The following is a 15,039-nucleotide window of genomic DNA, read 5'->3' as shown; positions in this document are numbered from 1 at the left end:
TATATATATATTTATATATTTATGCCTCACTTGAGAGAAAAATATAGTTGATCGAACGGGCTAATGTTTAATATATGTGATTGAATGTGCTAAAACATTAAAGTGTTTAACAGTTTTGTTTTGGAGTCTTTTGGAGCTTTGAACAATTCAAGATAATGATTACTTTGAGCATTTAGAAACATGTTATTATCAGATGATGCGTACCTACACACACACACACACACACACACATATATATATATATATATATATATATATATATATATATATTTAATTGGCTTCGAGTTTTCAATAAATATTTGACCTCAAAATTAGAAATCGATTAAAAGGCTTGGATCGATGAACATATGCATGATTCTTGTAATAGATTGACCGTCAAATAATTGGGAGACATCGCATATATTCATAAATAATATTGCCGTTAATATAAAAATACATGTTAAATGTACTTATAAAGGTATTTAATAGTTAGAAAAAAGAAAATTATGACAAATTTCTTTTTAATTTTCAAGTTGTTCAAAAAATAGGTAGACAGGTAAAAATAAAAAAAAAGTAAACGGGTACACGATTATGGGTAAATGGGTATGCAGTTATGAGTATAATTAACCGTTTATAAACGGTTATGAGTATGGGTATACCTGTTTATATAAATACCCAAAGGGTAAACGGTTATGCGGGTAAAAGCTTAAACGGTTATAGATAAATAACCTCGGTTACCCGTCCGTCATAACCATTACCCATCCCTAATCACAGGCTCAAACATCATATTCAAAACTTAAAAAACAACATATAAACATCCTCGCCTTGAAGAGCAGGAATTTTGTGAGGTTTCATATCACAAAACTATCCTACAACGTCATGTCGAACAAATTAGCAAACGAGCAACAAGGAATCAGCAAACAATTGAAGCCAACAGTTGAGAGCCGAGCAACGGCTCGCATTCAGAAACTCATGGATTAAAAAGCTCCACATATCAAACAAGTAGCAAGCAATTTACAGCATCAACTCTAAAATCGCGTGATTATCTATCTAACAGATACAACTTTGGGAAGGTTAAAGTTTATAAACTACCCGGAGCTCCATTTTTATCGTTTTATTCTAATGAATGTAATGCAATTTACTATGAAGTGGGTATCAATATAAATATGAAGAAAAAAAGAAGTGAAAATTTCATTTACAGACACAAGGTTCAAGGGCTCTCTTTCGCATACGGACTGGTCTCCTCTGCAACATTTGACCACACATTTGCTATCTTTTCAGCATATCCCACCTGTTAATTGTACAACACAACTATTCGTTACATGGAAGCGAAAGCGGAAATAAAGAATGTGCAACAAAAGAGAAAGCATTCAAAGACGGACTTGCATACGACACAAGAACAATGATGCCAAAAGAATTGACATTTAAGAGTCTGTCCCAACAGCAAATCCACTCTTGGCTAAGCCACCTACTAGATATACTAAGCCTCTCTCTCACAGATGCATTCGGTCATTTACCCAAAGCATCCCTTTAGGCCTTTACAAACGAAACCATCCACTAATTCTCATTACTCATAACAAGTGGTAAACGAAATGGTGAAAAGCATGCACGAGCACATTCACAAGGAACAATTTCCAAATTCTGTTTCACATTTCTATCTAGCTGGGCCTTTCAGATTATCCATCTCATAACACCGGAATGACATCAACGAAAGAACGAAAGTAGTTTACATGCAGACTCTTATAGAGAGCTATAACCATCCTAGGTGAACAACAATGCAAGCAGTAAGTACCTGATTATGCACAAATCCCTTCAACATGTTCAAGAAGTCAGCGTGCCTCTCGTTGTCAAGTCTTTCAAGTTCACTCCTGTTATTTTCCTGCATTTCAACAAAATCAAATCATTCTAAGTTCTGGTGAGGGTACTGACAATTAAATAGAGATATTTCAACTATACAGGGAAAAACAGTATGCCTTTAGAATATTTCCAATATTATGTAAATGTCAAATATACAAATACATCCATTTGCATCAGCTGAAAGGGCATCAAAATTTCACCGGGATTAAAAAAATTGGATAGCCTTTATCACAAAGGGACAAAAACAACAGGTTTAAGAGATCAAATGGATGCAATAGTTCGTCATCTAAAACTGAAACACTGAAACAGACACATCAAAACCAAATGTAATTTATGCATATTCAAATTTCTTAGCAACAAAACATGCAATGGTGGTCTGTAACAGTACAAGATCATTTCAGGTACTGAATAACACAAAGTTTGTAAAGAAAAAGAAACTCGGTTTCCAGAAGCATATACTTCATCCTGCACATGCAACAACAACAGCATCGAAGACCTACACTACTTAAAGTTGTTCCTCATTGTGAAGAACAGGCTCGGTGGTGGTGGCTTACAAGATTAACTAGTACCCTCATACAGGTGCAAGGGTCTGGCTAGACCTCACATACATCACATCACATCACCAGACCAGAGTCATAAGCCAAAAGCAATGGCCGACAGCAACAAGAAATATGGCAATGTTGCCGCCAGGTATTGAGATACCATAATAATAAATAGGAACATTACACTACCTAGTTTTTGATAACCCATGTAAACAACCAAGTATTAGTGATCAAAATAGCCATATGACATCGTCATCAAACACCAAGTGTCATGTACTTCAAAATGTTGTGAGCTTGAATGCTATATGGTTATGCGAATGCTATAAGGTTATCACTTATCAGATTACAAACCAGAGTGAGTAAATTCCTTGAAAGGAGTGAGATTAGACACAGTTTAGGGTCAATAATGCAAAGCACACGAAGGGGACAGCTACACATAACGAGGGAGAAGCACTGGAAACAAACATGAGGACCTACGATTTAACAAAAGAAATAACTCTGCATAAAGCTAAAACATAGAGCCTCTGGGCTGCAAAAGCCTTCACAAGGTACTTACTGACATATTTAACTAGCACATATGGGAAAGATTATCCTTGGCAGTAGTACATTAAAAATAATTTGAGGAGTATAATGGCACCTTGATCCGCTCATATTCTCTGATTGCTACATTTTTAGCATCCTCGGTGACTCTTATGGTTTCATTTAACTCCTCTAGCTTGCGAATCCTTGATTTGTCACCGCCAAATATTTTATTGGATTGAACTTCAAGTTTTTCGGCTCGTGATTGCAGCGAACCCAATTCTGATAGAAGAGTCTGCACTGTCAACAGAGCACTTGACCTATCTGAGAATGCACCGTTGACAGCTAACATTAGCCCGAGATATTCATGAAATGTATCCTGCAACACACATAGTATGAACAGTCATTATTACAATTGATGGGTTTCCTTCTAAAGAAACAATGAAAAACAGCTGAAGAAAATGTACTACACACATAAACATTACTAACCAAACCAATTTCATAGTTCCAAATGCAATGAAAAACAAAAAGGGTTACAAAATTACCAAATGCTTGACGGTTTGAGCATTTAACTCCCGATAGAATCTGCTGGCTTTAACTGCAGCAGTTGCCACATTCTTCGTGTCGGCAGCCCGCACTCTCTGAGAGCTGAACAAGGCCTCCTCGTTCTCAAATTTGGTCAGCTTAATAAACGCTAGTCCTAACTCTCCCAACGTCTCTCCCATGTCTTGTTGAGCTTTAACAAGTGATTCGGCCTATAAATCAAAGCAATTAATCACTTTAAACTGAAACATACACACACAGACAACACAGATATGTTCACTTCAGTACACATTACCTGCTGAGATGCATTGCTGAGCTGTTGCTCCAGTTCGTTCATCTTCACTTTCTTTTCTAAAAACTCCTTATCCTCCTCCCCCACCAGCGGCCTTGAAGCCCCCCAATCATTAGCTACAGACTGCTTCAACTCCTTGAACAACCTCAACAAATCCCTGCCGCCTTTCGCAGGCTGAACCACCTCGTGAGGCGCCAGTACCGCCCCACTCTCCCCAAACAACTGCTTAGGAAGCTTCACCGCCCCATCAAGCATCCTAGACGCCATATCAGTGGTTAATGCCAGGGGAAGCTTCCCCTGCACCTGCAAAAACACCTTCAATTCGTCGCTTCTCTTGATCACCGGGTGCGAAGCCAATCGCCTCAAGTACTTCTCCAATGCCACTCTTCTCTGCTCCACGAACTCCTGTTTCTGCATCACCTGACTCTCCACCACGCTCTTGTCCGGCCTTGGCGGTATAAAGAACCCTCTGTACGACTCCGCCAACCGGTCCGATAACGTCACCACGTCCCGAAACCGCCGCCGGACACCGAATTCCGATCCGCCGAAATCCGGAATGTTCGTCCGAGTCTTGATCAGGTACGTGACGTATGTGTTAGCTCCCGGAACGATCGAATTCGCGCCTTCCTGCTCCTTCTGCGGATTCGATACCGTGATTTTGAGGTACTCGGAAGAGGAAGACGGAGATCGCGAGAGAGAGTACGAGCTCGAGTTGTCGGAGCTCTTGCCGGGGCTCTCGATGCCGTTGATTTCGGCGGCGGTTGCGGCATCGAAGGGGCTGAAGGCCACGTCGGTGTACGAAGGCGTATCGAGGTACGTGGAGTTATCAGGGGCCGAGCTAGGGTTTCGCAGATCGAGATACGGTGAGGGCGCGAAAAGGGGATCGGCGTCGGCTGGCGTTGTTGCGGTGGTGGTGGCGGAGACGATCTGGGAGGAGGACGGCGACGACGAGAGGGGGTGTGTCGTATCGGAGAGCGACGACATGGCGCTGCGATAATTCGAGTACGATTTATTGCCATTCAATTGACCGTAGAGGACGAGATCCTCCATTTCTTCTTTGGGCGCGTGGAGGTGGGCTTCGTCGGAGCCCCGGTTCTCAGAGCCCATCATCTCGTTCCTTCACCGGAACAAAACCGATAGGAGAAGAAGAAAAGAGTTGGAGGAGGAAGTAATTAGTCTAAGAATTGAGGGGCATTTAGGGGTTTTTGGGGAGTTGCAGAAGTGGGAAGACTTGACTGGAATTTGGCAGAGGTGGCTGGGTGGGGAAGACGATCGAATGGGGAGGATGAGGGCGAGGGAGAGACACGTGGGCATGAAGGGTGTGCTGACCGCTGAGAAAGAACGATAAATCCGTGAGCCAAAAGGACGACGGGTTTAGTTCGTTGGATTCGGGACCTTTTGAATGGGATTATGTTTTTGGGTTTGAAGTGTTGCGGAGTACTTGTTTTTACTTGAACTGGAATGTCGAATGACGACTTGCTTTGAATGGTTAGATTTAGTGGTATTGCTATATTGGTTTTTCTTCTTTTTTCGGGTTCACAAAGACATTTCAATTTTTCTGGTATTGTTATATTAGTTTTTTTTATATCTTTTGAAGTCGAGAAAACTTACAGAGATATTTCAGTTTTTTTTTTGCTACAATCGTATGATTCACTAGCGTCAGGAATTGAGCTCAAAACGTGCTTTATAAAATACATGCCTGAAATTCATCTTCAATTGCCGAGTCACATGTGTGTTTCATAACTATTAAATTGTTATTAGATGGTCTTATCCTTTTATAATCACTTTAAGATATATTACAGTCGTATCGTTTAATAGAATTCATCAACATACGCACATGGTAGCCCACCAAAATGACGACCACGGGTTCCCATTTGATCCACCGTGCATAACAATATAATAACAAAACTGCTACACTTATTATATTTTTCATACCATATTTATATTATCGCTTTAATAAAATTTCAATGTGTTGAACAAATCATTGACAAATAATAATAATTTGCCTTTTTTAAAAAGGAAAACTAATGAAAAAAACTTAAAAAATTTGAGTTTTAACGATAAGGACAAAATAAATGGTAAAGTAAATAGTTTTAAAATTGATTTTTTAATGTAAAAATATGATATTTCGTTAAAATAAACTGTCTTGCGAGCTTTTTGTTAAAATTTATTTTTTAAAATCCAAACATCCAAACGGAGTGTTGGAGAACCGGTGCTCCCGGTACTCGGATTAGGTGACTCCACTAACTCCGCATCCAAACATTCTGATTAGGTTTTCGTTGTGCGTTTCCAAAGCTTCAGAGTAGCGCGCAGAGTATCCAAACTCTCTCTCTCTCTCTTCCAACCTACAACCTCACTCACTGACCCTAAAAATCCAGACCTCCAATGGCGTCCAAGTTCGGGTTGGCCGGAGGCATACCGGAGCGCCGGGTCCGACCCATTTGGGACGCGATCGATTCTCGCCAATTCAAGAACGCTCTCAAGCTCGTCACCGCCCTCCTCTCCAAGTACCCCAATTCGCCCTACTGCTTGGTAATTTCTCGCTCGCCCTTCTTATCTGACGTCGTTTTGCTCTTTACATTTTCGTAAATCCGCTTTCTTGGCGGCCTTTTCACTTCACAGGCGCTTAAAGCTCTCGTCCTGGAGAGGATGGGGAAATCCGACGAGGCAGTGTCGGTTTGCCTGAGCGCCAAGAAGCTTCTGCACTCAAACGACTCCGTTTTGATGGACGATCTCACTCTCAGCACCTTGCAAATCGTCTTCCAACGGCTCGATCACTGTCAGTATATATATTTTCCGTTTCTTAACTGTCTTGTAGCAAACCCAGAATGCACACATTGCCGAATTTCTTGTCTTTTTGTTTGTACAACCAGTGGAAATGGCGACCAGCTGTTACGAATATGCTTGCGGGAAGTTTTCCAACAATTTGGAGCTCATGATGGGCCTCTTCAACTGCTATGTTCGCGAGTACTCATTCGTAAAGCAGCAACAGGTGTCTTTTTCTCTTCTTTCGTATGTTATCTTCGTCGTTGTATCTTTTGTTTTCGTGTAATTTATTGTTGTGTATGTTTTTATCAGACAGCTATAAAAATGTACAAGCTTGTTGGGGAGGAGAGGTTTTTGTTATGGGCAGTGTGTAGCATCCAGTTACAGGTAACACCGGCTTTCTTGTGCCCTTCTTTTGTATCGGTCAAAAGACACTCACTTTCTACTGGAATTGTCATTTTATGTTTACAAGGTCGATTCTTGATGACCGAATGGAAAAACATGAAACAATGGGAAATATGTACACTTGCTTATATTATGGGTTTTGAACCTCTGTTAGGTTTTTTGCGGCAATGGGAGCGAGAAGCTTTTAACACTAGCTGAAGGTTTGGTTAAGAAGCATGTTGCCTCCCACAGCTTGCATGAACCTGAAGGTGTGCATTGTTTTATTCACTATTTATGGTGGTCCAGGTCTATCTCGAATCGTAATTTTGTATTGGTGGACACTTCTAATTCCTGCACTAAAATCTTGTACTTGGCTTCAGCTCTTATGGTCTATGTTTCCATATTGGAACAACAAGCCAAATACGGGGATGCTTTGGAAATTCTCTCTGGAAAATTAGGATCACTTTTGATGGTTGAAGTTGACAAACTACGCATACAGGTACTTTCTAAAGCTTTCGTTTCTTGAGGCCTGCCACTAATAATCTACTGCTCGGATTTAAATCTAAATGCCTGTGTTATGTACACTCAGATGTTTCCACATGTCCTTGTCAGTTAAATAGACTTATAGTGGATGAATCTTGACACAAAACATGTTCTGTGCAAACACAAAAATATATCAAACTCAATTTGAATATGAATTTATTCTGGAAGTCGTCCACAAGCATGCTAGTGGTTTGTTGCAATGGTATCAAGCATCTTATTCTGTTTAGAGTTTTTTTGCTATTTTTCAGTACTGAGATTCACAATTCATCAGCTTATTGTTCGTTAATGTTGAAGCTTCTATGGAAAACACATTTTGTTTCCCTTTGTTCTTTGTTTCTTTTCAAGGAAGACAGACGGATACCATTGCTGTGAAATAATATATAATGCTTGTGAAAATTGGACTGCTAAACAAGTTTTGCTTTCCATAAGAATTAGTTTAATAAGGTGACTTATGAATAGATGAATAAATTAGTTTTTTTCTAAAGAAATAACTCATTTGCATACAAATGAAAGCCTTGATATAGGATATACGACTGCATATAACTATTTTACTTTGTTTGAGTCTCTTTTTTTGGGTCAAAACTTTTAAATCTTGTAGTTACTAGCTTGAATGGTTCTTTGCCACTTGTTTTATCAACTTGTCCACTTTGACTTTAAGTTGACAGGGGAGGCTTCATGCTCGGGCAGGTGACTACACTGCTGCTGCCGGCATATTTCAAAGAATCCTAGAATTATGGTATGCTTGTGAAATCTTTTTGTCATTATAAAAATAGTCTTCCAGTATTAGTATGCAAGGCAGAACTGTGAGAAATATGAACAAGACTAGTTTGTTCTTGACTGCCATCATATGGTCTATATGGTTCATATTGATGTTGTCTTTATTTAAAGTAATTGAGGGGGTTTTGATGCCCTCCTTTCAAGTTAGTGATGCTAAATTACTCTTAGCAGCATACAAGACATGCTGGGCAGTACCCTTCCCTTTTATTCGTTCTTCAAATTTCTATGCCTTCTGGATCAGTACCTTGTCCATATATTCTCTTTTAAGAAAACCTTTTCCATATATATTTCACAGTAGTATTGCTGGTATTTGGCACAATATCAGCATAGTTAACTTTTTGTAATAAGTTATTTTAGTATTTATTGCCTTTTTTTTTTCAGGGCCTTGATGTGCCTTTCTGTCATTCGGATCGCAATATTTTCATTACAGAGATTTTGACTCTTAGTGTTCTTTCTTTCATCTGGCAGTCCTGATGATTGGGATTGTTTCCTACATTACCTCGGTTGTTTGCTGGAGGATGACAGCAATTGGTGCAATATGGCCATCACAGATCCAATTCATCCTCCAAAATTCATTGAGTGCAAGATTTCAACCTTGGGAGATGAAGTGGTACAAACTTATGTTTGTTTTTCTTTTCTTGCTATTAGAGAGTTGAGTGGTTCATGTTTGTCCTTAGTTAAGTTGACCTTCTATTTCTGTGTTATATTTTTTCTGTTATGCGTATTTCTAACAGAGCCAATCTTTTGTTCAAAATTTGATTTTTACTTACTGGATTGCAGTTTAATTCTCGCATGTCAAGTGCATCAGATTTTGTAAAGAAGTTACTAGAAAATATCGGTGATAATTTTTTAAGGTCTCCATACTTGGCAAATATTGAAATTGAAAGGAGGAGGCACTTACATGGCAAAGTGGATGATGACAAGTTAATGGAGTCTCTAATCCAATACTTTATTAGGTATATTACGAATATCCCATCTTCTCTACAGTTTTCACTCTTGAGTTGGTTATTTATATATTTCTTATGTTGTTCATCGTGGCGGTTAGAAGGATGGGGTTTATTAACTTTGGAAAAATTATTAACTTCGGTGACCTAGCAGAATTATAAAGCTACAGTCATTTTGTTTTCAAATGTAGGCTTGCTGATAATGATATGTACCTTTGCCTATTGTAACCAAATTTATATAACTACAGTTTCAAATTGGTCATTTGATTTACTTTCAACCACAGGTTTGGTCACTTGGCCTGCTTCACTTCTGATGTCGAGATGTTTCTTGAAGTTTTAACCCCTGATAAGAAGGCAGAACTGCTGGGGAAGTTAAAGGAAAGCTCTGACTCCATTTCAGCTGTTCCAACAAAAATTCTTTTGCAGTCAATAACATTCTTTAAAATTCAAGAATTGATCGGAAACACGTTCAAGCTTCCTGTGGGTGGTGCGACTCTTAATCTTGTATCTGTTGAATTTCTTCAACTTCATTATATGACATGCCTAGAGAATACCTTTCACAAGTCATATCGGCAATGGTGGTATTATTTCTTTAGTTTGATGTTCTTTGAGATTGGTTATGGGCCTTAGACCAGGTTTTGGGATGATTTATGATGTGGGGTGTCTCTGTTGAGGGTTCTTTTCCCAAACTTTTTCCAGATTGCAAATAACGTGGATCTAGGGTATGCATATTATTTGACCTAGGCCGTTTGTCACATACAGTGGTCTTATTTTTGTGTGAACAGTGCTTTAACAGATGAAAAGCAGTAGATAGGAGAGGAGGGGTGATGAGATGCAGTTGTATGTTTGATGTTAGTTTAGAGGAGGGTAGGGTGTTGGCTTTCCACGGGGTATTCTTAAGCCCTTCAGTATTGGTTTTTTTTTTTCCTTGGTGGGATGCAGTTTGTAGGAGGATTTCAGTAGTGTTAATCTTTACAGGCTGTATGCACATATTTATTTTTCAGTTGGTTGGTGATGCCCAAGTCAAATGTAGTTCTTCTTGAACGTTGGCTTGGTGTCCTTTTTTCTCTATAGTTTTTGTGTATTTGTTGCATCTACCATGAGTGTGACAATAAAAACATGTTATTAAACTGTCCTTTGAGTCATACAATATTAATTTTAGCCATTCTTCTTCAGAACTTGAGGGATCTGCTGTGCAGATGGTCGAGATGTATTGTCAAAACCTTCCACTTTCGAAGGATTTGGATTCACAAGAGAGTATGCATGGGGAGGAGCTGCTCTCAATGGCATGCAATGCGTTGATTCAGGTATTTCATACATCTACAAACGTACTCTCCTGAAGTGACTTGACAAATTTCTTGGCTTGTTTTACTAAAACCAATTTTCAGTTTGTTAAGTATTTAATTCTTAATATACTCTTATTGAGGCTGGTCTCATCCACATACTCGTTTCGGTATAGTTATTCTGGCGTACAAGGAATTTCGGCTACTATTTTGAAGCAATTATGGTATTGGAGTTCGGCTTGACAATTCGAAAGTGAGGATCCCATTAGTTTTAGTATAATTATTATGGGTATTATTGTTTTAAACTTGATGTTGGGCACCATGGCATCAAGTCTACTAAATATATTGTCTTCTTTTCTTGATCTTCTGTCACATATAGCATCCTAATCACTATGGTTCCAACATGTATGTCTTTAAAACCTTGTGTATATTCAATTTCCAGTTGAACAATTGGAGCCTGAATACATATGTATGTCTTTAAAGCCTTGTGTATATTCAATTTCCAGTTGAACAATTGGAGCCTGAATACATATGTATGTCTTTAAAGCCTTGTGTGTATTCAATTTCCAGTTGAACAATTGGAGCCTGAATGCATTTTCTTAGCTTTATGGCTTAAGGTGCTTGATCAACACGAAACTTTGCTTTAGGACTTATTTCCTTGTTAATTGAATTGTGCATGGTTTTGTATCCATAGAGAAAATTTTGCTTTATTGTTTCCGTAGGAATCATTCTTCTATTTGCTTATATAACATTAGTAATTTGGTTTGTTTTGCAGATATGTATGGCAGTACAAGATATTGTTGCTGCACTTGTACTCTCACTTAGGTGCCCTTTCGTTGGCGTATGAGTGGTAAATAACAATTAATCTAACCTTGGAACTTGTTATGCTAAAAGAATACTGTCATTGTTGGTCCAGTTATACCATGCCAATCACTTGCTGATTAGTGGCTATTACTGGGCTTTATTGTTTATGTTACATTTACTAAATTTTTGTCAGTGCCTTACTTCTTTTATTCTTGTTTAGGTTCAAGTCGTTGGATGTGAAAAATATCTTGATGGAAACTGTTTCACACCATATTTTACCCCAGATGTTGTTGTCTCCCCTATGGGCAGATTTAAACGATCTGCTCAAGGATTATCTCAGGTTTATGGATGACCACTTAAGAGAATCAGCAGACCTTACATTTCTTGCCTATCGTCATAGAAATTACTCAAAAGTACGTAATGTATTTTTCATTATGCATATTATTTAACTACCTGATCTCTCTCTCTCTCTCTCTCTCTCTCTCTCTCTCTACTTAAATAAATGTTATTTTGTGAAAACCAAGACTTTTTATTATATTGAACTATTTTTCATTCCAGGTAATTGAATTTGTCCAGTTTAAAGAAAGACTGCAACACTCTAATCAGTATCTAGTGGCGAAGGTTGAAGGACCCATTCTACAGTTAAAGCAGAATGCAGATAACATTGATGATGAAGAGGTAACTTTTCTTTGCAATTTTTCGTTGAATGCACGTTCTTTCATATGATAGCTAACATGTTTATGTTTATTTCTTTTAGACTGTTCTTGAAAGCTTGAAATGTGGGGTTCACTTTGCCGAACTCTCTAATGAGATTGGATCCAAATCTTTGACCTTCAATGAAGATTTGCAGTCTCGTCCATGGTGGGCACCAACTTCAGAAAGAAACTATCTTTTAGGTCCGTATCACATGACCATATCTCCTACTTTAATTAATAGGCATTACAACTTTGCTACAAAAAATATGAGCAACAGTTGTTGCCATGTTGATACATTGCATACCTGGAATGTTTAAGTATTGGATTTACGTGACTAAGGGCAATTAATATTTCTCCAATCTTAATTCTAGTGTCTCATTCTTGTTCAATTTTTGAAGAGTAGAGCATTCGTTTCTATGTTTTATATATGTTCTGCACTCGATACTAAGGTCTTGTTTTCACTTCTGATAATAGTTTTGAGACTGACTTGAGATTTATCAATGGTGTCAGGTCCTTTTGAAGGAGTATCCTATTGTCCGAAAGAGCACTCGGTATAAAACTGTCTTGTACTGTTGTACAACTAATATGTATTTTATTGATGGTGATTTGGAGAAGTTGATTCCATGAAGTTACCCTGTGTCAATAACACCCTACTTATCTATTGAATTTTCTCATTGCCTTCTGTAATATAAATTTTTCTTCTGCTTGTACCGAATTTAGGTGAAAGAAAGGGAAGCAAATGTAAGGAGAGTTATTGAGAGGAAGTCTCTTCTTCCTCGGATGATTTATCTATCCATACAGAATGCTTCGACTTCACTCAAAGAAAATCTCGAGGCCAATGGAAACACATCAGACTCTAAGGGCCCCTCAGAACTTAAGAGTTTGCTTGAGCGCTATGCAAAAATGTTGGGGTTCACACTTAATGATGCTATAGAAGTGGTTTTGGGGGTCTCTAGTGGCCTAAAGTCGTTTGAGGTAGTACTATACTCATTTTGGCATTTTTCTCTCCTTCATATATTTGTGATGTTAAAAAAGATGAAAAACTTAAGCATAGTTTTGTGAATCTCCTTATTTATTTTGAAATTTGAAGGAAGTAAAGCCAGGAAAGTTTTATTAATCAAAAGATTTGCTTAATTCCTGCGAAGATTTGCACCCATACGTTGACGGTGTATCCGACGACATTGATTTGATAAAGTAACTTTTGTTGCAGGTCTTTGGTGCGGACTTGATTGACTGGATAAATTTTTCTGTGTTTCTGAATGCATGGAACTTGAGTTCCCATGAAATTGGTCAAGCAAATGGTGATGCGGGTCTGTCTCGAGCATGGCACTGTGTGGGTTCGCTGTTGGAGAAGTATGTTTCGGAGAAAGTTAACTCGATGGAGACTCTAATTAGCTGTCCTTGGGTTGATGTCCCAGTTCTGGTGCAGTTGGTTACAGAACCATTGGCCTGGCATGCTCTTGTAATTCAATCTTGCACTCGGTCCTCTCTTCTGTCTGGAAAAAAGAAGAAGAAAACTGGAGTTCCAGATCATTCTTTTCTGTCCCATATGCGGGATTCAGTCCAGTCTCTGCGTAATACTCTGGAAAAAGTTATGAAATGGTTAAGAGAACAGATAAACAGGCCAGAGGATGAAAGTTTGGAGACATTACTCTCCTCTTTGCAGAATAAAGGACAGAACGAAGGCCCTGGGCAAGTTTTCCATATTTTAGAAACTTATATCTCATCCGTAAATGACACAGAGATTGGTGATAGAATCTCCCGAGCATTGAAGTCTTGGAGTCCTCCTGATGTCGCACGAAAGCTGATAACGGGGAAATGTACGGTGCTGTCTGAGTTTCTACGGATCTGTGAATCCAAGCTAAAGTTGTTGCAGACATTGAAACAGCAGATAGCTCAAGTCTGAAGAATGATTGTCAAAGTTAATGTGATGTTTCATGCGCTGTTCAATTTTTCGTTATCCAGCGAGGGAAGAGATCGAAGGAGATGGACGTTTCTCTTGTCAGTAAAACTTTCCTACTGTTTTTTATTTTTTTTGCGGTTTTGTGCCGGCGGTGGTTCTGTTAGCAGTTGTGCTGTAATTTTTTTGTTGGGCAGTGTACACAGGCTTGTAACTTTAGGAATTTTTTTAGGCACAATATTTTGGACAATGTATCCTCCAATTTTTGTTGTCTGGTATTTCATCTCATAATTTGTCAAGCATTTTGTGAAATGTAGTTGATCAAAGTATTGGTTCTTTGGTTCATGTCGCTTCATGTGATTCAGAATTTATTTATTTATTTATTTTTTTTTTTTCTGTTCTGCAAGTTAGATTAATGAAGCGTATTGATGATAACAGTGACAAAATGTATTGCCGATGATAATTTAAGGCTTGAGTTTTTTTTAAAAAAGCACTTATGTTCAGAAGCAGTTCTTGTAAAAACGCTTCTATTAGGAATAAATGGAAACTTGTAATAAATAAATAAAAAGTGCTTAAAAAAAGAGTGCTTTGTAGAAAAGAAAATGTCTAAATATATTTTTTTTAATACAAAAGAACTTTTAATTTTTTTGGTCAAACATGGTTCCTAGTTACATCTCATAAGAACATTTCTAATTGGCTGGGAGCCTCCAAGACAGATCGTCTTGGTACATTGAATATCTGGACGGTGCCTGCTTCATCTCAAATCAATAAGAATTAATTAACACAGGATTAACTACTCTTCATGCGAATTAGTGCCTTGATTGATGCTTTAAACAAATACTAAACACTAAAAAACCATCAAAGAAATATTCAAAACACTTAAAATAAATACCATCAAAGAAATGGTCGTACACGTTGACAAAACACCATCGTAAGAATGGGAAAAGGATCCTCGCTTGCCGGATCCTTTTCCTAAAGATCCGGGATCTTGTAATTGTGTCCATTGATTGTACATCGTGTTATCAGAAATTATTTAAAATTTAAAACTTAAAATTCAAATATAAATAGTACTCAACGAAAACTGACCGCATGATATACGATAAATACACACGATTGCTAGATCTCTAGGATCCTTAAGAAAAGGATCCAGCAAGGATCATTTTCCATAAAAATTGTCCATACACTTTGAAAGTGTCAGCTGACTTCGCTTT

The 15,039-nt window shown here is 38.1% G+C and overlaps 2 protein-coding genes across 2 annotated transcripts; one reads left to right on the top strand and one right to left on the bottom strand.

Annotated features, from left to right (window-relative positions):
* Positions 1 to 903: 903 nt before the first annotated feature.
* On the bottom strand, positions 904 to 5,270 carry LOC137742210 (sorting nexin 2B). Its single transcript, XM_068482006.2, has 5 exons — positions 3,736 to 5,270; positions 3,443 to 3,652; positions 3,016 to 3,276; positions 1,772 to 1,858; positions 904 to 1,270 (listed from the first exon to the last, which is right to left on the bottom strand). Exons 1-5 carry the CDS (start codon positions 4,840 to 4,842, stop codon positions 1,190 to 1,192), a joined length of 1,746 nt encoding a protein of 581 aa, XP_068338107.2. The 5' UTR covers positions 4,843 to 5,270; the 3' UTR covers positions 904 to 1,189.
* Positions 5,271 to 5,894: 624 nt separating this feature from the next.
* On the top strand, positions 5,895 to 14,173 carry LOC137742108 (N-terminal acetyltransferase B complex auxiliary subunit NAA25-like). Its single transcript, XM_068481859.2, has 19 exons — positions 5,895 to 6,264; positions 6,355 to 6,511; positions 6,606 to 6,724; positions 6,811 to 6,885; positions 7,058 to 7,151; positions 7,263 to 7,381; positions 8,091 to 8,161; positions 8,671 to 8,812; positions 8,983 to 9,158; positions 9,431 to 9,633; positions 10,323 to 10,453; positions 10,606 to 10,682; positions 11,205 to 11,279; positions 11,454 to 11,646; positions 11,792 to 11,911; positions 11,991 to 12,129; positions 12,439 to 12,479; positions 12,649 to 12,903; positions 13,139 to 14,173. The coding sequence occupies exons 1-19, from the start codon at positions 6,118 to 6,120 to the stop codon at positions 13,832 to 13,834; spliced, it is 3,030 nt and encodes a 1,009-aa protein (XP_068337960.2). The 5' UTR covers positions 5,895 to 6,117; the 3' UTR covers positions 13,835 to 14,173.
* The last annotated feature ends 866 nt before the right edge of the window (positions 14,174 to 15,039 follow it).

Source organism: Pyrus communis, chromosome 11, assembly GCF_041283825.1.
Source record: "Pyrus communis isolate YQ-2024b chromosome 11, ASM4128382v1, whole genome shotgun sequence".
NCBI lineage: Eukaryota > Viridiplantae > Streptophyta > Magnoliopsida > Rosales > Rosaceae > Pyrus > Pyrus communis.
The sequence above is the reverse complement of the archived record's forward strand: the minus strand, read 5'-3'. Positions and strand labels throughout refer to the sequence as shown.

Excerpts from the sequence above, each read along its gene's own strand:
- LOC137742210 (XM_068482006.2), bottom strand. The coding sequence starts at position 4,842 with ATGATGGGCTCTGAGAACCGGGGCTCCGACGAAGCCCACCTCCACGCG. Across the intron at positions 3,653-3,735 it reads TCAGCAATGCATCTCAGCAG|GCCGAATCACTTGTTAAAGC; the intron begins GTAATGTGTACT and ends TTTGATTTATAG. Across the intron at positions 3,277-3,442 it reads CTCAAACCGTCAAGCATTTG|GATACATTTCATGAATATCT; the intron begins GTAATTTTGTAA and ends TGTGTGTTGCAG.
- LOC137742108 (XM_068481859.2), top strand. The coding sequence starts at position 6,118 with ATGGCGTCCAAGTTCGGGTTGGCCGGAGGCATACCGGAGCGCCGGGTC. Across the intron at positions 6,512-6,605 it reads CTTCCAACGGCTCGATCACT|TGGAAATGGCGACCAGCTGT; the intron begins GTCAGTATATAT and ends TTGTACAACCAG. Across the intron at positions 9,159-9,430 it reads CTAATCCAATACTTTATTAG|GTTTGGTCACTTGGCCTGCT; the intron begins GTATATTACGAA and ends TTTCAACCACAG.